The sequence below is a fragment of the Choristoneura fumiferana genome, chromosome 29 (assembly GCF_025370935.1).
Source record: "Choristoneura fumiferana chromosome 29, NRCan_CFum_1, whole genome shotgun sequence".
NCBI lineage: Eukaryota > Metazoa > Arthropoda > Insecta > Lepidoptera > Tortricidae > Choristoneura > Choristoneura fumiferana.
This window is the reverse complement of record NC_133500.1, coordinates 12,143,929-12,166,430: the sequence shown is the minus strand read 5'-3', so window position 1 is coordinate 12,166,430 and position 22,502 is coordinate 12,143,929. Positions and strand designations below refer to the sequence as shown.

Sequence of the window (22,502 nt, the reverse complement as noted above, 5' to 3'; positions counted from 1 at the left end):
TGAGTGTGTTTAATACAGCTGGACGGATTGGGATGAAATTATGGTATGTGGATAGTAGAGGATAAGTATACATGTATTTTACCTTGAAATACTAAATAGTAGGCTTGACAAAGCAATTCAGTGTGATGTTATTATAAATAGTAATGCATGTAAAATAAGAAAATATATAAAATTCACAAAAATAAATGTTCGCTTATTATGTGAACATTTATTTGCAACGTTGGTGATTGATCCTTGCAATTGAATTGAAAAGTAGAGCAACTCTTTCATAAAGGTCTTTTACCATCGACTTAAATCAACTCTCGCCTGCGGCTCTGACGGATATAAACGTATCGGGTATTACTTAACCAACTTAGAAAAGTTGAAAACGACATTGTCATTGCAAAGTTCAATATCTCAATAATGGCTGAAACGATTTTTATCAAACATAAAGAACCGCAAAGGAACTCGCTTTCACTTCATAAAAACGTCTAAATTGGTCAATCAGTTTTAGAGCTACGATGGAACAGACAGACAAACTTTGGCGTAAGACTTATAACACCACCTTATTTGTAGCAGGTGTTAAAAATATTAGGTATAGTATTAGTTTTGTTTGGCCAGCGCTGCATATTATATTTTTTTCACTTAGAACTAACCGTGATTTACCCCTAGCTCACCTGATGTAAAGTGCAGATGAGGTCAAAGACATATCTAATTTTTCAACAAGTCACTGTCCATTTTAATAGAAAAAAAAACACAGTGGTCTCGGTGCCGAATATAATTTAAAATTTTGTACCTTTCGGCGTCGAGACCCTTGGTCCGTGGGGCCCTAGCGCTCTGAGTCTCTTCAAAGATCTATCAAACAGACTCAGAGATACCACAGGAAAACGAAGAGCTGGCAGTTTCCTCGCTCAACGCATCAGCCTTACGATCCAGCGGAAAAATGCCGCCAGCATCTTTGGCACCATGCCGCAGGGTCCCTTTTTAGATTTATTATAGTTTTAGCTTATTTAATTTTAATGTAGTTTTAGTTTTTTTTATTGTTGTACCTAATCTACCTTTTATACTATTCTATCAATAAAAACAATTTAAAAAAACACTACAAGATAACAAAAACGGAAGCTACCGTATTCCAAAACTATTCCGCACAAAATACTATTCCGTTTCCCCGTCATTCCGAAAGTTCAGTTAAAAAAGGCTCGGGAGTTTTTCCAGCCTTTTCAAAAGCTATCCCGCGTAATTCCCTCAAAGCTCTCGAGTCAATTAAGCTGCAGCTTAAGCCCTATTGTGTCTGACCCCCCTAGCGACAGGGATACGGGGGCTATGTTGAACTTTTAATGGAGCTTTTTCATATAACAACGGTGACTATGTATTTTGTGTGTGGAGCCAGTGCTTATATACAAAAGGGACAAAATAAAAAAAATATAAAAAAAGTTCTTTTATATAACAAAGTTCGCATTTATAAATACGCAGTCGCGTAAAAAGAAAAATAAGGCAAAAAGTAGCCTATGTGCTATTCCAGTTTTCCAGCTTTCTACATACCAAGTTTCAACCAAATCCGTCCAGCCGTTTTATCGTATCATCATGTCAGCCGAAAGACGTCCACTGCTGGACATAGGCCTCCCCCAAGGCTCTTCACTCAGACCGGTCTTGTGCTTTTCGGATCCACCGCGATCCCGCGATCTTAACCAGGTCGTGACTCCATCTTGTTGGAGGCCTACCAACAGCTCGTCTCCCGGTCCGCGGACGCCATTCGAGAACCTTTTGACCCCATCGGCCACTGGGTTTTATCGTATGGAAACACCAAACATGCACACGTACACACACTCATAAACTCTCACATTTCTAGTATTAGTAGTGCTTACATAAAAATGCTTGAGTGAATCATATTATTATGTTCTTGGGCCGGAAACGTGTTAATTAAGATAACAAATGATGCAGAGGGTTTAAAATGGGCTCAATTTAATTGTGATTTAAATTAAATGATAAGATAATAATGGGAGGGTCATGGAAAATGAGTTAATGCTTATGGGAATTAGAATAGTGTAGTAACTACAGAATTAAGCAATATAAATAGAAATGTCATGCAAGACATGAGATGCGTTGCGGCTTGCCGTAACATTATGCTGAGTGGGGTCCACTTTATACTATTCGATGTTATTTTTTTCCATGTAATGTATTTTTATGTGTATCGAATATGTGTAAATAAATGTTTCTCTCTCTCTCTCTCAAGATAAAGCCATCCCTTTTTAACATCTGCAAGGAAATGAATTCCTCAAAAGTCAGGTTATTGCCGCGACTGTGGTTTTTTTTTAGTTTTATAAGTACAAGACTTATCTTAGAATATATCGAATTAAGATGTTTTTTTGGAATCTCTTTGTATTTTTTATTTCATTCCAATTTTTACTTTTACGTTATCAGTGGTGTAGCGGTATAGCACGCGGTACGGATTACCGATTGGGTCGATTAGTGATGGTCTTTCTGTGCATCTATATTTCAGTTTGTATTTTCAATATTATCGAAGTTTTATGAGTGTTATAAATTTAAAGACAATACCTACTACCGAAGCCATGGTGGCCTAGTGGTTTGACCTATTATCGCTTCTCACGCAGAGGATCGTGGGTTCAAACCCCGGCTCGCACCTCTGAGTTTTTCGAAATTCATGTCCGAAATTGCATTTGAAATTTACCACGAGCTTTACGGTGAAGGAAAACATCGTGATCAAACCTGCACAAACCTGCGAAGCAATTCAATGGCGTGTGTGTGAAGTTCCCAATCCGCATTGGGCCCGCGTGGGAACTAACGGCCCAAGCCCTCTCATTCAGAGAGGAAGCCTGTGCCCAGCTGTGGGACGTATATAGTCTGGGATGATGACCTACTACCGAAACAGAACTATAAATAAGTTTGTCAGTTCGCTGTCGTTTGCTCGAACCTCATACGCAATACAATTTCCATAATTTTCCATAATTTTCATTTGTTAAAAAGTAATTTATTTCTGAATAAGTACCTAAACTAGCCTAACATACAGCATTTTATACAACTTTATAAGAAGAAGAAGAATAAAATATAAGAAGTTATTAATCAAAATAAATTTGCCTAACCGACAGTATTTTATAAGAAAACATGTAAAAAGTCCTGAAAATAGCACCCTTCTACATATTTTATGGCAAACGTCAGTATAGAAAATAAAATTATGACAAATTAAATTTGGGAAACGAAGTGATTGCAAGTTTTCCAGCTACCTATTAAAATATCTTAAATATACAATACCGACAACACAATCATTTATACTTTATTTAAACATACCGCAGGCACTGTGTAAAATATTTCAGATTTATTTTGAGAAAGTATCCTGTATGTTGTTTGTTACCCAACGATATCTCCAACTTGTACAGTCAGCGGAAAAGTCTGTTAACAACTCATAAACTTGTCATGCTTTTCCCCACAATTTCCTAGCGGAGATTCTATACAAAAAGATAGCAATATGTAAATTGAGACTTCTCGAATCACCACATAGCCATAGACAAGTTTCCAACAAAACCTCACACGAAAACAAACCTAATAACGAACACAACAAGAGTTAAGAGACTATTTCACACTCGCAAAAAATAGCATAGTTTCTACCATGCCAAATTTATGCAGCTAGTAAAGTAAAATTAACTCTAAAAGAAACTTTATGCAGTTGCAATTAAGATTGAGGGGTGGTGAAATAGGGTTGAATTAAGTTGGTCGGTGTAGGGTAGCTCAGACCGGCTTACAAGGGCTGGGACGTAACGCATTGCGGGACTGGTACCGGAATTTATGGTACAGATTCAATCTCAAGGAGTTAGGGGTAAGACGGTAGGTGGGAGTAATTGAAACGAAGTAATTATTCATCAGTATTTAAGTTACGATGAAAAAGGGGAGGATTCTCCGTTGTTTTACGACTTAATACAATGCTAGTAGTTTTACCAGGGAAGTTTAGGGGGGACTGGAAAATGGCAACTTTGTAGACTTTGAAGTGCTTTTTCTAAAGGAGATGACCACTTTTTATAGAAGTTGCATTATGCTCTTTAGGCTAGTAACAGACTGCATATTTTATACTGTAGCGCTTTAAAAACAAACTAAAATATAAAGCGTTTTGATGGAAACTAAATCATTTATTTACTGTTACGTTCAGGTATTAATAGCACCAAGTAAAAATCAGTTAGTCAATTTAGTAGTAATCGTCAATTTTGAAAAGAAAATGTTTCAAAGACAAAGTCAAAATATCTTTATTCAATTTAGGCTACAACAAGCACTTATGAATGTCAAAAAAATCTACCACCGGTTCGGAAAAACCTTTGCTGAGAAGAATCCGGCAAGAAACTCAACGAGGTATATATTTTTTTAAACAGATTTACAATATTATTAAATGATATGTATACATCACAAGTATTTAACACAACTTTATTTTTAACACAGTAGGTTCGCTATTTGAAGGGATCGCTAATGCGGATCGGAATTATTTCCAAATATCTCTGTGCATGATATAATTATTAACTTTATAATACGCCTTTGATATTAATGTCTTCTTGACAATAGATCTGAATTTTGTATCCGATTCATTTATAATATTTTTTGGAATTTTATTATAAAAACGTATGCGATCTCCCAGAAAAGACTTTTTGGTTTTAGCCAGTCTGTAAGATGGATCTTGAAGCTTCCCTGTGTTTCTAGTAGCCTTTGGCTTATCGACGTTAGTGGGAAAATCACATAATGTTCTTCCTAACATATATGATTATTTCAAAAACATAAAGCGACGGCAGGGTTAGGATATCTGTTTCCTTAAAAAAAGGTTCACTCGTCTTCAAATTATAAATTGCTCTAATTGCTCTTGCTCTGTTTTTTCTTTTGACTGATGTAAAAGCAGTAAAAGCTACTCGTATACCATGTAAAGCAGGAAATAGTAGGTTTTTCCTAATGGAAAGTAACGCAAGGAACTGATGACGATGGTATTTTTTTTGACATTCATAAGTGCTTTATATTTATAAACGGTTCTGACAGAATACCAGCGCTGCAGGCGTCTAACGCTTCAGCATAATGCTGAGTCAGCGACCGTCTCACATTTGCGGGGATACAAAATCATTATACAATACAATACAATACAAAACAATACAATACAAAGACTCTTTATTGTATACCAGACATAGTAAGCGATACAGAAAACAGATACACAGAGAAAAATAAAATAAAAGGTGAGCAATAGGCATTATATTTAAATTTTAGTATTTATTTTTCTTTTTTTTTTTTTTTATTTGTGTTTGCTGTTAATTGTTGTTTTTTAGTTTTGTTGTATTTGTGTGTCTTTGTGAATGTGAATATCATCATCATCATCATCCCCGCCTATATAAGTCCCACTGCTGGGCACAGGCCTCCTCTCAGAACAAGAGGGCTTGGGCCATAGTTCCCACGCGGGCCCAGTGCGGATTAGGAACTTCACACGCACCGTTGAATTGCTTCGCAGGTTTGTGCAGGTTTCTTCACGATGTTTTTCCTTCACCGCAAAGCTCGTGGTAAATTTCAAATGTAATTCCGCACATGAATTTCGAAAACTCAGAGGTGCGGGCCGGGGTTTGAACCCACGACCCTCTGCTTGAGAGGCGATAGGTCAAACCACTAGGACACCACGGCTTTTGAATGTGAATAAATGTCTTCTATTCTATTCTATTCTTTATTGCTTATAGCTTAAATTGATTAAAGATATTTTGACGTTGACTTTAACTTCGATTCATTCGCTACTGCTATGTATCTGTATGTATGTATGTATGTCAGCTGGGATAAAGCCGGGACCGACACAATGCCGTTCCGGCTATAAATCCCCCATTCACATGCAAACGAGCAATGAATGGCCGCAGTTCACTGGCTACTTACAGCTCCAGACCATTTTAACGAAGTACAGTTATTGCCGAAATAGTGGTAATTAATGTATGTAGGTATTTTTTTGTGTTTATGTAGGTATTTTAAGTTTAGTTTAGTTTTATTTTAATTTAATTGCTATTACATTTGAAATTTACCACGAGCTTTACGGTGAAGGAAAACATCGTGAGCAAACCTGCACAAGCATGCGAAGCAATTCAATGGTGTGTGTGAAGTTCCCAATCCGCACTGGGCCCGCGTGGGAACTACTGCCCAAGCCCTCTCATTCTGAGGGGAGGCCTGTGCCCTGCAGTGGGACGTTTATAGGCTGGGATGATGATGATGAAGAATTGTTATTTACTCTTTTCTTTTCCGTGTTAAGAGCGCGCAACATTTTGTCCCACTCGTCACTGGCGCGATCTCCTTCCCGCGGCCCGTGTTTCGCCGCACACTAAAACGGTTTGCTGTGTGCGTACGATGCGAGCGTTGCCGAAACATTAAACACATCTTGATCGTTGTACATTTTCCGTCTTAGTAAAATTAAGAAAAAAAATTGTTGCGATTTAAATATTTTTATTCTTTAACATAATAATTTATTTTATTACTTACAAGCTTTTTACTTATCTTGCCCTGTTAGTATGTTAGTTATTAGTAGGTATGGATAAAATTTTGGAAGCTAAACTTGACTAAATATATGCGTTTTCAGATTAAGTTAAAATTTTACATACGTGTGTAAATCAAATGACAATGCAGTATATTATTATGATTTATGAAGCCTGATCTGATGATGGAGCTGGAAGGTGGCCGTAGGAACTCTGTAATAAATCTATATAACCACATCGACTTTGGACTCGTTTGATTCGTCTTGACAAGTACTTTGGCCCTAGATGGCAACAACGTATAAAAATTACAGTCAGTAAAAAAAAAATATTTTTCAGTGCGCGCAAAATATTTAGTTTCAATGTTTCTCACGCATATGATGGTATACTGTGTGAGGGCACGTAATACTTAGTAAATAAATGAATATTTCATCATCATTGCTCATAATTATTTTCATCTAATACCTTTAAACGAGCAATTCCGAAATCCCCGATATATACATATATATATATATATATATATATATTTCGGCGATAATGTGTGTATATAAAATATTGTATGTATGTATGTCACGGGTACGGTATTGAATCCTGAGCGTAACGAAGGACTCCAGATTTAACTCCCGAGCGCAGCGAGGGTGTCGTGCGTTAACTCCCGAGCGAAGCGAGGGTTTTAAAATGGAGTCCTTAGATCAGATGGAGTCGACTTCTCTGGGAGTAGATTATTAACAATGCTTAAGGCGTCTAATTTAATGGACTACGGAGTCCAATGAAATTTTAGTAACAGGAATTTCATTAGCTATCGTACATGTTCGGAGACAGTCTATCAAAACTGAGTAGTATCCTGGAATGTTTAATAAATAACCTTTTAATGGTAGTATAGTACCTGATAAAAAAATGCTATCTTAAAACCAAAAACAGTAATTTTACAGTAACCTTAATTCCGATTTGGAGTGAATTTAACAAAAAGTTATATTTATGGAACTAGATTTCTATCTTGGATTTACAGTAATGGTAATTAATAATGATGAATAACCTTTTCTAAGCACTCATACTGTGTTAACAGTACTGTGTTTTTTCATCCCAAATGATTTTAGTTTATTGCCCATATCTAAGAATATAAGATTCTTACTGTACAACAAGATTTTATTTACTTTTATATCATACTCACTATCATACTAACAAACATACTAACAGGGCAAGTTAAATAAAAGCTTTAATAACTTTAACTTACATTTTATTTTTTTAATACAATATTTTTTTGCTGATTGTACCTTTGTCCCTGGTTACCACCTAGGACTCGTCAAGACAAATCTAATGAGTCCAAACTCGATGGGGTTATGTCGTTTTATTACAGAGTTCTTGTGGTTACCTTCCAGCTCCATCATCAGATCAGCTTCATGTCATAATAATAATATTAAATTGTCATTTTATTCACACATGCACGCAAAGTTTCATCTCAATCAAAAATCGGGAAGTGGGTCAAATTTAGTTAATACTTACACACTACATACTAACATACATACTAATATGGCAAGTTAAATAAAAGCTTGTGAAATGTAAAATGCATCTACCCGTATTAGTTTGAGTGAAAGTTGCGAAAATTTAAAACATTTAATTTTAACATGTAAAATTACTTATCAAGTATCAAGCAATTGCGGACACGCTATAACTATCGGGTGTTTGCAGTAAAGGTTGTTAACCTTGCGGAGAGCGCAGAGCGATACGTCCGTTCCTTGGGAGTGCCCGGCGCTTTCTGAGTCGTAACTATTAACGCGCGAGGTTATATAATCGATTTAGGACCCAAGTTTAGAAAATTGTCAAAACTAAATGAGCTATTATTAAGCGCTGAAAAAAATATTACAGACTAAACATTACCTGTAGATTTATAATAAAATTGTTTTATTGGCAAATACATCACAACAAATGAGATAAAAAATGATGAAGTAGATTTAGACCTTTTGAAGAATGGTATTTGAATAATAATAACTAATATTTTGATACATATGATGACCCTATGTCTTAAAAGACTATATTTCCTATTATAAAATACTAAAGTTACACTGTTTGTGGTGGGTTATAATGGAAATATTTCACATGAAAGACAGCTCTGACGCGTATTTTTTGTAAAACCTCACTAACAAAATGATTTGCCAAAAAAAGTCGCTGACGGAAATATATGGAAATCACCGCTATACATCAGAGTAAGAGTTTTATCTATGTTACATTAGTTTTTCTTTAAAAAGTAAGCATTTAGACATTAATAGGCATTGAAAACCTCAAAATCGCTGAATGGGCAATTTCGTTTTGCACGCTCTTAAGTCTATTCACTGAGTGTTAATTAAATATTATGAATAACAATGAAACCGTCTCGCAATAACGACTGTGACTTAAGAGCGTTTAACCTGCTGAGCTGGCAATGTTGCATTTTAGTTAGTTTTTCTCGATTATTCCATAAAAATTGAGTGAAAATTAAAAATGTGGTCTAATAGAATTGTTCTTAATATATAAGTTGATATGTCTACTGCAATAATTATGGGTGATAGATTGGAGTAGACACATTAACTTATATATTAAGAACAGTTCTATAAGACCACATTTTTAATTTTCATTAATTTTTTATGGAATAATGGGGAAAAACTAACAAAATAGCAACGTTGCCAGCTCAGCAGGTATAAACACTCTTAACTATAGCAAACTGTATGACGGGTGTTGCTTGTCCCCGTGCACACAGTTTTTGGAAAACGCAGGGCCATGCGGGCGAGCGATCGCGCCGATCATAATTGCCATTCTGTTCTGGATTGCGCTTCGATTGTATAATTTATCAGTTGCATGTTTTCTGTTTTGTAAACTTAAAAATTGTTTAAAACAATTGTTTTATTGGTTAAATAGTTTAGTGGCCGCGTTTATACTGAGTTTAGAACTCCTATTGTAGTTTTAACAAATCTCTGGGAACAGACTATTTAGCAAGAAAATATTTCTGTTGTCAATACCTGCTGCTTTTTGGAATCTATAATCATGATTACTTGAAAAAAAAAAATTTAAAAATACCTATATCTCAAAATCATTATTCTTGCCAAGTGAACTTTACTGTGTGCCCAAATTCAGTTTAGTCAACACTACAAGATACAAACTTTTTCAAAATAGTTACAATATCTACCCATTCCACAGAATGGTAAGAAAGTCAATATTACTATGTAAATCTTAGAATAATAGTAATTCAAGGTGTGTGAACTCATCTGGGATTGGTATCAGCATGAAAGATTCATCAATCTTACAAGCCACCCCACCAGCCCTTCGAAGAGAGAGAGAGAGTTGAAGCTTTAGTCCTTTTCACCGACCAGGCGAGCTACCTGGCCGTCAACTGCCCTATATCATTTCAAAGATATTAAAATTGTATGTGTTGTACGTAGTTGGTTTTCGCAGCTTCTCTTTGATCAAATCACAGGGTGAGGGAGTGTCAAATTTGAATCTGATGATATTGCTCCTCACAATTTCTTTTAAATACGGGGCTGCAACAGGCCTGACTCGAGACGTCAGTACTTTGCCAAAATTAGAACACTTTCCTCTCTTGATTTTCTGTTGAAGGATATAGGACATATCCGTTGTGCAAGATAACAAGGGTTCCGGTGTCTTCATGGGTGCAATTTCTTCATTGCAATCCAGAAAGTTTGGATCAAACAATGAATCCGTAGAGCTGGCACTGCTGAGGTTTTTCTTTACTGGTTCAGGCTTGAACGGAGTCTGGAGAGCTTGCATAAGGTCGATAACTCCACTATCTTCTTGAAGTTTGAGCTTCCTGGTCTCTTCTACTAACCTTAGCTCCTCTTCGACTTGCTGCCGTTTTAGCTCTTTAGCTTTGAGCATGTTGGAAACTTGTTCTGCCAGTACATTGTTTATGTTGACTGGACTCGTACTGAAGTTGAAAGTAGGTATGCCAATGCGTTGGCCGGGGGAGAACGACAGTTTTGTGTCTGATTGTGCGCCATTGTGATTGCTTAGCTTTGGGATTTGTATGTGATCACTCAAACTGTGGCTGGTACCCTCGGGTTGCTCCTGGATGCTTGTTTTCGAGAGATGACTGTCAACTAAAGCCAGGAGCGACGAGAATGAACTGGACTCAGTCATTTTGATTACCTGTAATATCATGATACTGGTTTTAAAGGTAGTCATAACCTCCTAAAGTCCTTACTTTATTCTTACAATGGATTTGCACTTTCTGAAGTACAGACATGAGGATAGTGACAGTTATTATTACGAGTTTCAATGAACATTTGGGATGTGCTGGCAATACCAATCACAGCTAGTACTAAATGTATTGTATAACTATTTAATGTACATACAACACATGACCAACGTTCATATAAATATCTGCTTTGACTGGGGATTGAACCCTGAACCTTAGCCTTCATAGCATAAGCTTCATTCACCAGTTAGAGTTAGAAGATAATACTTTGGACAAGAAAAAAAATCTTCCAGTTGTACTGCCCAAAAAAACACTTGATTGTAATACTTAGGTGGATTCTCGGTGGATTGAGTTGATACAGATTTTATGTCACTTTTCCATTTGAATTTTTTTGTATCATTACATTCTGAAAAGTAAACACTTGTTTTCCGAATGGATTTTACGAACGAAAGAAAATAAAGTATGTAGGGTTGATTATTTATTATGCAATGTGCAATGTCCATCCACCACACACAATAGATTTTAACAACGAACGAAGTGACATTCCTGTTTACGAAGTATGTTTATCACTGAATTATCAAACAACTAGACTACCTACTTACAATATAGGCTTTTTCTGGATATTAACACACTGTGTGGTTGCGACCTAGAACAACATGACATTGTTTATTTATTATTTATGTTTTCTTATTGCCTTCGAACGAAATCGTCAAAACAGACAGAGGAATATGACGCATTTGTTTGACATGACGAAATAATGATAACATGACGGCCATGCTAGTCCGTATCGAGCCTTGAACGAGCATCGGCCTGATTGAAATATTTTGTTGAATTTCAGTATGGTACAAACCTGACGCATAAAATTAAATATTTTTGTAACACATTTATTTATGCTTATAAAATTTGTTTAAATCGAACAAAATATAAATCAAACATTTTAAATATCCTTTAATTTCAGCAAACACCAATCTTCAGTTTACTTTGGACTGTTAGTTCCACTAGAGTAGTTTTGATTTGATGGTTACATGTGGCAGGAAGATGGCAGCACTGCGTTTATGTTGCCAAGTCCTTAAATTTGTAGCTAATGTAGACATAATTACAAAGAATTGAAGATCTAGTACAGTTAGGTAAAGGAGCGAGTTAAATAATATATTGAGAAATTAGTGTGATAGAAAATTGTGCCAAAAAAAAACGAATCAAAACAATTACATGATTTATTTACTTTATTCACTATATTTAGATTGCAACGCAGTGACTTTATTGAGAAAATTACTTGTTTTCCTGGCTATTTCGTAGCTTTAATATGCCATTTCATCGATTTCGCACATTTCATCTCAATCATGTAGCCGTTTGCCATTTCAACAAGCTTGGCAACCCTGCACTTCCATGTTTATCATTCGTACCGTCAGACGTGACGTTTGCTATCACAGCGAGCTAAACGCGATTTATAATGAATACACACCATTATTAAAAACAATTAACACCTGCATAGGCTAACTGCTATGCGATTGAGTGAATAAAAATTACACGGTACTTCCGCCCTCGCCATGCCAGGCGTAAAATACGAACAGCTGGTGACAAAGGTTGACACTGAAGAAGACGTGATAACAACCAAACCTAAGAGGAAATGCCTCGATGCTTGGTGCCAGAAGAGTCTCCTGTCTCTAGGCTACATCTTGATATACTTTCGCTGTCCATCGGGCTCACGTTCTACCAGAGATGGCTCCTGAAGGTAAGGCTACGTCTTTATCAATGGTAGTTGTTTTTATCCGTTTTTTATCTTATTTACTTCAATGTCGCGAGTATTAGCGGTCGTATTTGATTCCCCTTAAGCCTGCTGTACGATAATCCGCGAATGATTCTGCCGAGTGATAGAAAGCGGGGTATATCTGCGTTTTTTGTTCTATGTTGACACCCACGCGTTTTTAAAAGTACTGACGGGTTAGATTTAATAGGTACAGCGTTGTTGCAAATGTTAGACATTGTTAAACGTGTATGCAAATTTAAGTTATGGGCAATCATTTTTTACCGACACTAATCTGTCGCGACATTTTTTAACAAATGCAGATTTTGTAAGTAAACATGTTTTTGTGTATTTAATAGATGGTGTCATGAATACATGCCATCCTACGTACACCTATTAAACGTGAAATATCTATTTGGAAGTATGATTTTTTGGTAACGCCAGAGACAGTTTTGAAGTGTCGATAAATAGTTGATTGCCTTATTTGTATAGAATGTATTTAACCGTCGACGATTTAGGCACACGTGTGTGTGTAAGGAACCTGTCCGAAAATGCGCTAGGTGCACTCAGTGAGTGTGTCTATCGCAGTTCCGGACAAATTTCGCTAGGCGCTTTTTGCACCCCAAAATCGCTCGACGGGTTAAGCAAGTTTAACACACTTAAGTTTTTGTAATAGGTAGATATTTAATATTTTTTACAATATTATTATAATTGGAATATTTTACTTATTTAAAGTACCTACACGTTTAATTTAAACTGAATAGTCTTAATAATTATCTATATCTATTTACATAAAATGTGGTAAACGTAAGTACATGAAAAAACTAAAATGAAAACGAATTATTTAATTAAAGGATCCTCTTACGCAAGGTTCCAAAGATGCTGGCAGCGTTCCGTCCAGAAAAGCTGAGCTATGCCACCTCTATGGTCTTTTTCACTTCTCATGCTCGTAAAGTTGGTACATATTTATGCAGATCTAGGCAACATAAATTACTTTTTATGGTCTACTGCACAAAATAAAATCTTCGTCTAAGACCACGGTAATCAGGTGTACAGCCACAATAAAGTTTCTGTATATTTTTTAATAATTTTTACTTATGTAAAACTAAAAATCAATCAAATCAATCAAATTAAACTAAAAATGCATAATGCAGTTTCGTTGTCCAGCGGTGGTGTAGCGGTATAGCACACGGCACGGAATGCCGAGGACCTGGGTTCGATTCCCAGCGCTGGTCTTATTTTTTCTGGTTTTTCTGTGCATCTGTATTTCAGTTTGTATTTTCGGTATAATACTCAATTATCGGATTAGGTAGTGCCATTTTGGGTGAATGACCTTAAACATTGTTCATAACATGGATAAGACTCGGGATTCCTTACTTTTTTTTTCTCTTTATTATGGTTCACCTTTCAAATAGTTTACAAAAAATACAATGCAATTTTATACAAAGTTTATTTATGAGGAATATTGTAACCATTACTTAATTACTTTTCATGAAATACTAATACTGTTTGTTGCTGTTGTTTATTTAAACCACAACTCTTCATTTAGTCAAATCACAAGCAAATCGGAGTCCAGTTAGGGTCAGCCAAAACAGTCCCCAATAAAGATGATCTCAAAGTCCAGGAAACAAGGCAAAGTTGCTGATTAAACCAGTCACTTAATAAGGTGTGCAAAGTAATTAACCGAAGAACATAAGTAACCTTAAATCACATACTACCTAATTATTATAACTCAACAACGTCAATTCATTTATCAATCATCAAGCAAATATACGTCCCACTGCTGGACAGGCTCTCTCAGACAAGAGGGTTGGGCATAGTTCCCAGCGGGCCCAGTGCGAATTGGGAACTTCGCAACGAACCATTGAATCGCTTCGCAGGTTTATGCAGGTTTCTCAAGATGTTTTCTTCACCGCAAAGCTTCGTGGTAAATTTCAATATAATTCGCAAATGAATTTCGAAAAACTCAGGGGTGCGAGCCGGGGTTAAACCACGACTCTGCTCGAAGGCGATAGGTCAACCACTAGGCACACGGCTTCAACCGTCACTGTATTTAATCAATGTCAAGCAAAATGGCAAGTTAATTAGTCGTAATTTGGTTTGTCGCTACTGTGCTATGTTTTCTCTTAAATATTCTTTGCAAGATATTTTACATTAATATACTATCAATAAATTGGAACAAAAATAAAGTCGCAAGTATAAGTGTAGTCCAGCAAGCCAAATGTAATATGAAAATGATGTATATGAACTTTACTTTTCATATGAACTCGGGGTTAAAAGCTATATGCCATGCTAAGCTTACCCGCAGTCCCGGAAATGGCATACCTAATCCGAGTCACTGATAGTAATTAGCAATGCATCAAAAATAAAGGTACTATTAAGTGATTTTTTTCCACTGTTTGCTATGTAATTTCTCTCAATCGAAGTGAAAAGCAGTGTAAACTCGAGCATTAAACCTATTTTCCTCGACATGTCTATCACTGCCATACGGCTCGGGTAGCTTATGACGTTTGTGTAAAATGGCTTGTTTTATGCTCTTGTTGTAACAATCTACTATTTCACTTATCATGCTGTAAGTTCGTGTTTGCTGATCTAGGGTATAAAATGATTTTTGTCTAGTGTTAAGGTAAATCTTCGTCTAAGACCAAGGTAATCAAGTGGTCATACATTTTAATCTTAATCCTGCAATAACCTATCACAAAATTTGGGAAACCTGATTGTCACTTCAAAGTTCAACATCACATTTCCGATTTTGATAAAACATGTGCTAAGAACTATCTCCAAAACCTGCTTTCAAATAAAAAAAGCATTCAATCGGTTCACCCGTTTAGAGGTACGGTGCCACACACAGACACACATAGCGGAAACTATAACACAAGCCTCTTTTTGCGTCGGAGGTTAAAAATTGTCTCTGTCTGATACGCGTATTGCAGTATCATTGATGAGGTAGGTTGTCACGTTTATACCACCCATAAAAGTCTAATGATAACAATGTATTGAATGAATAAATAAATAAACAAAATATTTTTTTACTTAGGAAAGTACTAAATTCTGAACAAACTAGTTTCATGCTTTCCGTTATTTAATTAACACCTTGTCTATAACGTGTTTTATTAATGCAGCTACAACAGCAAAATAGTAGATTATACAACAGAGCATTAAACGAGCCATTTTACCCGAGACGTTCCTAGCGGCGAGGGTGGATGACACGTCGAGGGGAAAATGGGTTTGATGCTCGAGTTTTACACTCTGCTTTTCACTTCGAGGAAAAGAAATAGCACAGTGGAAATATTGTTCTGTTGCCCTCTGTGCACACATGCACACACATTATTTACCTAAGCCACGCACCGTTTGCAAAACACTTGCGCATTACAATATCAGTAAGACTTTGCGTTTGCTTTTACTGATAGCGCTATCTTTAATGCCATCCTGCCCAAGATATAGCCATCTACTTAAAACAGCGAATGTATTTGTATTGCCGTGTTTTTATTTGTAACCAGCCAGCCATTGCCCACTTCTGCTCTTACCATTAGACACTAATTGTTTTTTTTTTAATAGACTATCACGTGTCCCACTTGGACGAAGGCCCACCCTTTCTCCTTCCATTCGTCTAAAATTCTTCTTAAAATTCTTCGGTAAAATTTCGAATTGACTTCATGTTTCGATATTTTTGATAACTTTTGGCACTTGTCCCACCGCCGACGATGAGCGAGAAGCGAGTAGAGCGAGTAACTAGAAACGAGTGGGTGAGCAGCGAGAAGCGAGTGTAGTTTTGTCGCTGGCTGTAAGCGAGTGTTCGAGTGCGACGGGCGATTACTCGCTCCACTCGACTCGCTCGTGCGGGGCGGCCGCCAAGCTGACATCGCTGATCGAGTATCTATAGCTCAGCGAGTTTTATAGCTCTTGTCGCTGCGACAAAAGATGTAACAGCGGGTTCTCGCTGACAGTGTGAACAGCCAGCGATCAACTATTAATATATGTGTCTCTTTTACTCACACAGGATCTTATATCTTTTGTTCGTTTCTTGAGCGAGAAAACAGTCGATAGCTAATCGTTTTCTCGCTGGCGGTGAAACAACTGCCTTTCGCTCTTATTTCGTGGACATAAAAAGTTTGAGAGACTAAAGCCAATTCCGCGTCGATAGGTTTGGGGAGACCCTGAGGCAGTGAGCTAAATACCCAGATGTTAAAGAATCGTGCTTTTGTAGTTTGGTTGACGTTTTCTCGCAGTCCAAAAGCCATAAACACCCTCAGATTTTTTAGCCGCTCTCGCTTAAAGCTTATGCGAACCAGCTCCGATTTAACCAGCGTTTCCACCAATAATGTGCGAGGATGTGTTTCGAGGAATGTGTTTTTCATTAACCAATAGAAACGCTTCATTTACTGTTCCTCGCACTGGCGGAAAAAGCTGAGCGGAGCGAGGTGAGGTAAATGTAGTGTGAATCTCTTGGTTCCATTCCATTCTCCATACAAACGTAGTCCCGGTCTCATTTGAAAACTAGGCAACAGAAATAGATGAAATTTAGTAAGTATAGACTAGACGTAATTATCTATGCCTGTGGTTTTTCAGATTTTCATATAAATGTGTAATATCCGAATTACAGTAGCTCAAAAGTCGACAAAAAAAAGATGTCAACTTTGCACGAGAATTACAGACTTATAAAGCATTTTTACAATAATCGAAAAAACCACAGGCATTGAAAATATAATGAATATCTTGATTGTAAAATATCATTGATTTCTGTGCTATACTTTTCGTATAATATGAGGACAACGAAATCCAAAATTCAACCGCCTAAATCTTGAAAAGCCTACAGCCATCTCGATATAAATTACGGACGTCGTTGCGGAAGGGGGGGGACGGCTGCGAGCGCTTATGTCATGAGCGATAAAGACAGCAATATCCCAAAACAAATACCTATCGCGGCCGCGCGACCGGCAGGGAAACTTCTCTTGAAAAATTCCTCGCAACACATCCTAGTACATTATTGGTGGAAACATTGCTTTACTGTGCCTTCTGCCTTCGTAAAATATACCATAATGTCAACGTCGTAAGGACGTCCCACACAGTCGCGTCGCAGACAGCACCCGACAGGTGAGATTATGCTCACTTCATTAATTAAGGGAAAAACAACGGGTAAGTTATGCCCTTGATTTGAGAACACGAAGCGTTAAGAGCATTGCAAACGAAAAATGGCCCATTCAGCGATTTGAGGTTCTTCAAATACCTTATTAATGTAAATGCTTACGTTTTAAGGAAAAACTAATGTACATGAAACTCTTATTCTGATGTATAGCGGTCATTTCCATTTATTTCCGTCAGCGATTTTTTTTTGCAAAATATTTTGTTAGTTAGAGGTTATATCACTACGCGTCAAAGCTGTCTTTCATGTGAAATATTTCATTATACCAAACAGGTGTTTTATTTGAGGTTTCATTGAAACGGAAAGGGTTCCGGTAGTCGGACGATTTGATCTTCCTACGCTTTTAACCTATTGCCCGAAGGAGGATTATGTTTTGCGAGCGTATGCATTATGTGTTATCTACTATGTCTAATTTTTTTGATCTCTCTGTGTGTCCTAAATGGCTGAACGGTTTCAACATGTGAGATTTATTGATTACGTTCGTCAACTGATGTGCCATAGGAAACTTACCAAACTGCAGAATTTCTCATACTTATAAGTAAATTTCGGAAACTTCTCACAATTTTTTATGGGGATTGAAACGTTCTCTTTGTTAAATTTAATTTCTGTGAAAAATTCTAGAAATTTGCGAGAACTTTTACATCTTTTGGTTTTGCTTGTGTGACAGTTTTTTAAAGCTGCCATTTTCAAGGAATCGTCAAAAAGTATGAAATAACAAAAAATAGATTAGGTAAATAAAAACAAATAAGTCTAGTAGTCTAGAACTCTGTTAAGTAACTTTTAAACTTAGTTTTAATTTGGTTCAAGTACTACTTATTTATTTGTTAAGTAACTTGAGCTTCAGCTGTTGAAGTTTTAAGTTACTTAACAGAGTTCTAGACTTGTTTTTCCTTCAGTTTTTAATTTAAGGAGCGTTTATACCTGCTGAGCTGGCAACGTTGCATTTTTGTTAGTTTTTCTCGATTATTCCATAAAATTGAATGAAATTAAAAATGTTCTCTGATAGAAAACTCTGATAGACTTTTATATTCCTTAAAAAACGAATTATGTTTATGACCGGTTTTTTAAAGAGAATAAAAGTCTATAACGAATAATTATTGGAGTAGACACATTAACTATACATTATTAAGTGTTCTATCAGACAACATTACATTTTCATTCTATTTTTATGGAATAATCGACAAAAACTAACAAAAATGCAACGTTGCCAGCTCAGCAGGTATAGCTCAGTCTTTTTTAATGCAGTCAGGTTTTTTTTTTAATTTATTGTTCAAACTATTTAGGGGCTGTTTCACCACCCATTGATTAGTTTGAAGATAAATGTGATGCCGTCAAATAATTTAATCAATGGATGGTGAAACAGGAGGTTAATGTTTTAAGGCCGTCTTTTTTTTAAAATATGTACCTAATTCTAAGTTTTTGATTACTTTTTTGTACTCCCAGGACTTCCGCTACCCCCTGACGGTGGTCATGTACCACCTGATAGTGAAGTGGGTGCTGTCGGTGGTGGTGCGGACCCTCCGGTACCTGGCACAGGCACTAGCCAGCTGGTGCTGCCGTTCATCACCTGCCTTCGCTCCGTGGGGCCCACAGGTACTATCTCATGACCTGGGTACAGTCGGTTTTTTACCGACTGCCCGAGGTTATGTTTTCCGAGCTATTATTTCCACAGGACATCGTAAAGTATGAAATAAAATGTTTATAATAATTTGGAAATCAAAAAATGTGTTATATTAAAATATATATATATGTATATAAATAGGTATTCAATAAATCAGGCAGTATTTTTTTTTCTAAAACGTATGCCGTCTTCTAAGAGGTTTGGTGTTAGGTATTTAACCAAGGGATTCCATAATTTACTTTAGTCCGCTAGCTTTGATAGTTAAAAAATATAATATAGTTTTTGTTTTGATGAATGACTTTCTGCTAAGTTTCTTGCGACGCATTCTTTTTTGGCAATGATGGATGGTCTTTCCAAAAGCGTTGGTAAAAAAAAGTTTTTTTTTTTTTTTTTATACGACTGGATGGCAAACAAGCAAGTGGGTCTCCTGATGGTAAGAGATCACCACCGCCCATAAACATCTGCAACACTGGTATTGCAGATGCGTTGCCAACCTAGAGGCCTAAGATTGGATACCTCACGTGCCAGTAATTTCACCGGCTGTCTTACTCTCCACGCCGAAACACAACAGATGCAAGCACTGCTGCTTCACGGCAGGATTAGCGAGCAAGATGGTGGTAGCAATCCGGGCGGACCTTGCACAAGGTCCTACCACCTGCAAAACACAGTGACATGTAAAAGAGCCTTTTGCGTCCACTCACGGAATAAATGTTTCGATTTTTGTGGACACGGCATTTACAGTACACTTGTGTTGTGCAAGCTAACAATGTGCAAGAACGTCAGCGGCTACTATAATGGTTTTCCACTTGAAGTTTGCTTGCGAGATGACGTCACATGTTGGACGCGTCTCGTTAAAGTGCGGCCCCTCGTCGCTCGTTTCCAGCGTCAAATCTGGTCACATATAGCGAGAAAGCTGAAATGTTGATCTTTATCGCTGGAAAAACTCTTTTTGATTTCATTCACTCTAATTTCGTTAATTTGTGCCAATGCCACGACTGCTACTAAATGAGATTAAGAAATCAGCTTCCAAGACCAAGATCATTCCTTCAGCCGCCATCTTGTAGCTGCTGCTCGACGCGGCGACTTGACGCTGCTTTTCTGAGTCGCGGGAAATTCAAAATAGGGTCACGTGACCAGATCCACCACCTTTAGACTGAATATTCAGCTTAATACAGCGTGTATTTTTGATACAACGACAAAGTTTAAGTGTAGTTAGTGAAGTGAAGACCCTAATAAAAAATTTATGTTGTATTAAATAATTCATCACATCATCATCCAGCCTATATACGTCCCACTGCTGGGCACAGGCCTCCTCTCAGAACAAGAGGGCTTGGGCCATAGTTCCCACGCGGGCCCAGTGCGGATCGGGAACATCACAAACACCATTGAATTGCTTCGCAGATTTGTGCAGGTTCCTCACGATGTTTTCCTTCACCGCACAGCTCGTGGTAAATTTCAAATGTAATTTCCGCACATGAATTTCGAAAAAATCAGAGGTGCGAGCCGGGGTTTGACCCACGACCTCTGCTTGAAGAGGCGATAGGTCAAACACTAGGCCACCACGGCTTTTATTAAATATTACGACTCATTATTTCCTTGTAAAATAAATTAGCACGCAATGTATCACTACGTGTGACAGCAGTCAGGACACTTAAAATGATTGAACGCATTACATTGCTGCTCAAAAAAAAATTTAAAATAGGAAATATCACTGAAATATTTTCCCGTCAGGGTGCAGCAGTAGCACAAAACCGTAAACAGTTTTTTTGAGTATCTTAAATGCCGTAATATCGAATTATTTTATATTAAAATTTTGGAAAGCTCTATCCTTACTATCGATGTAAAATATCTTGTTATTTTCATGATTTCTATAAAATATAAAGAGAACTGACGTTGTCATGGAGGTTTGCGTTAGAGTCGCCCCCTGCGCAGAGCTTTGCCTAATATGCCCTATTAATTACGCTCTGGTAGTAAATTCTATATTAACAATTTGTTTTAATATCGGTTCATAGCACTTAAATCTACGTGTGGTTACAGTTTAGGGCTTATACCGGGTGTGGCCTGTAATACGAGCAAATTTTAAACATAGATCGTCCTGGTCAACTGAACAACATTAGTTCAGCAACTTTTTAAATAATGGCAAGTGGGTTTTGAATTTTCCTTTTTTATTTATAGCCTAAGATGGGTTACTCAAGTGGCAATATCACGGCTGTCTTATCTCAAAACGTGCAACACTGCTGCTTCCCAGTCAACTGGCTAGCCATCCGGGCGACCTAAAAATAATGGTTTTTGCCTTTATAAAAAATTAAACTGCTTAATAAGAGAACTGATCAACAACATGGTTCTTTTAATAAACTAAAGTCGTATAATAACAATCTAACTAACTATTTTAAAAGTCGCTGAATTCAGTTTGAGGAGTATGATCTACTTATTAAATATATTGACGGATAACTCACGTCTTAAATCGAGTTTAGCTCGACATGTCATAACATGTCTTGACATCCGAAGACGAAGGGCTACGGATTAGCCCGAAACATGTCGAGCTAAACTCGATTTAAGACGTGAGTTATCTGGGTCAATATATTTAATATGGGTGAGTCTGACGGTAGTTTCATGTTCAAAAGTATGATCTATGTTAATTATTTGCTCATATTACAGGCCACACCCGGTATATGTACAATAAACGCTGTATACATAAACATTTATCGACCTCAATTAAATGTTCTTGTAAAACTTTAGTGTATTCAGTTGGATTTACGCAGCCACTGACTAAATATACAGTGTTAATTAAATAAATGAAAACCTGAAAGTTGTTACTTTAGAATGAGAGTAAGAATTTATAGGTTCCATAACCCTATACTTTAAACATGTTGCGTTTTTATCCCTTTTTACTGTGGCGCGGTTTAGTGGCATCCAATATACCAGCCAATATTATGAACACAATCTTGCTGTTTAATTTCTCAGAAGCAAAATTAACTTTTCTACATAAAACTCGCTATACCCTCGACGTAACTATCCCCTCGCCTGCGGCTCGTGTGGATAAACGCCTCGCATAAAACGGCGCATTTTATGCACTCTACTAAAAAAATCGGATCGGATCAGCCGTGTTTCTGTTTTTAACCGACTTTAAAAAAGGAGGTTCTATGTTCGTTATTTTTTTTAAACAAGCTCATGTTCTCACAGGTCTCGCGAGCGGTATAGACGTGGGCTTCTCCAACTGGGGCTTGGCTCGTCCCATCTCGCTCTACACTATGACCAAATCTACCACCATATTTTCATACTCTGCTTCGCCATACTCCTGGGATTGGAGAGGAAGGTTAGTGGCTACATTAAGGTTTCTACCAGGGATGTTA

General features: G+C 37.0%; 1 protein-coding gene and 1 pseudogene across 3 annotated transcripts; one reads left to right on the top strand and one right to left on the bottom strand.

Annotated features, from left to right (window-relative positions):
* Nucleotides 1-9,062: 9,062 nt before the first annotated feature.
* On the bottom strand, nt 9,063-11,515 carry LOC141444167 (uncharacterized). Of its 3 annotated transcripts, none has more exons than XM_074109623.1 (2): nt 11,492-11,515; nt 9,063-10,592 (listed from the first exon to the last, which is right to left on the bottom strand). In XM_074109623.1, the coding sequence occupies exons 1-2, from the start codon at nt 11,498-11,500 to the stop codon at nt 9,825-9,827; spliced, it is 777 nt and encodes a 258-aa protein (XP_073965724.1). In that variant the 5' UTR covers nt 11,501-11,515; the 3' UTR covers nt 9,063-9,824. The 3 variants fall into 3 exon arrangements, with proteins under 3 accessions (XP_073965724.1, XP_073965725.1, XP_073965726.1); XM_074109624.1 differs by lacking the exon at nt 11,492-11,515 and adding an exon at nt 11,244-11,329 and having other exon boundaries at nt 9,064-10,592; XM_074109625.1 differs by lacking the exon at nt 11,492-11,515 and adding an exon at nt 10,969-10,987 and having other exon boundaries at nt 9,064-10,592.
* Nucleotides 11,516-12,188: 673 nt separating this feature from the next.
* The window catches only part of LOC141444088 (solute carrier family 35 member C2-like), an 11,730-nt pseudogene continuing 1,416 nt past the window's right edge, over nt 12,189-22,502 (top strand).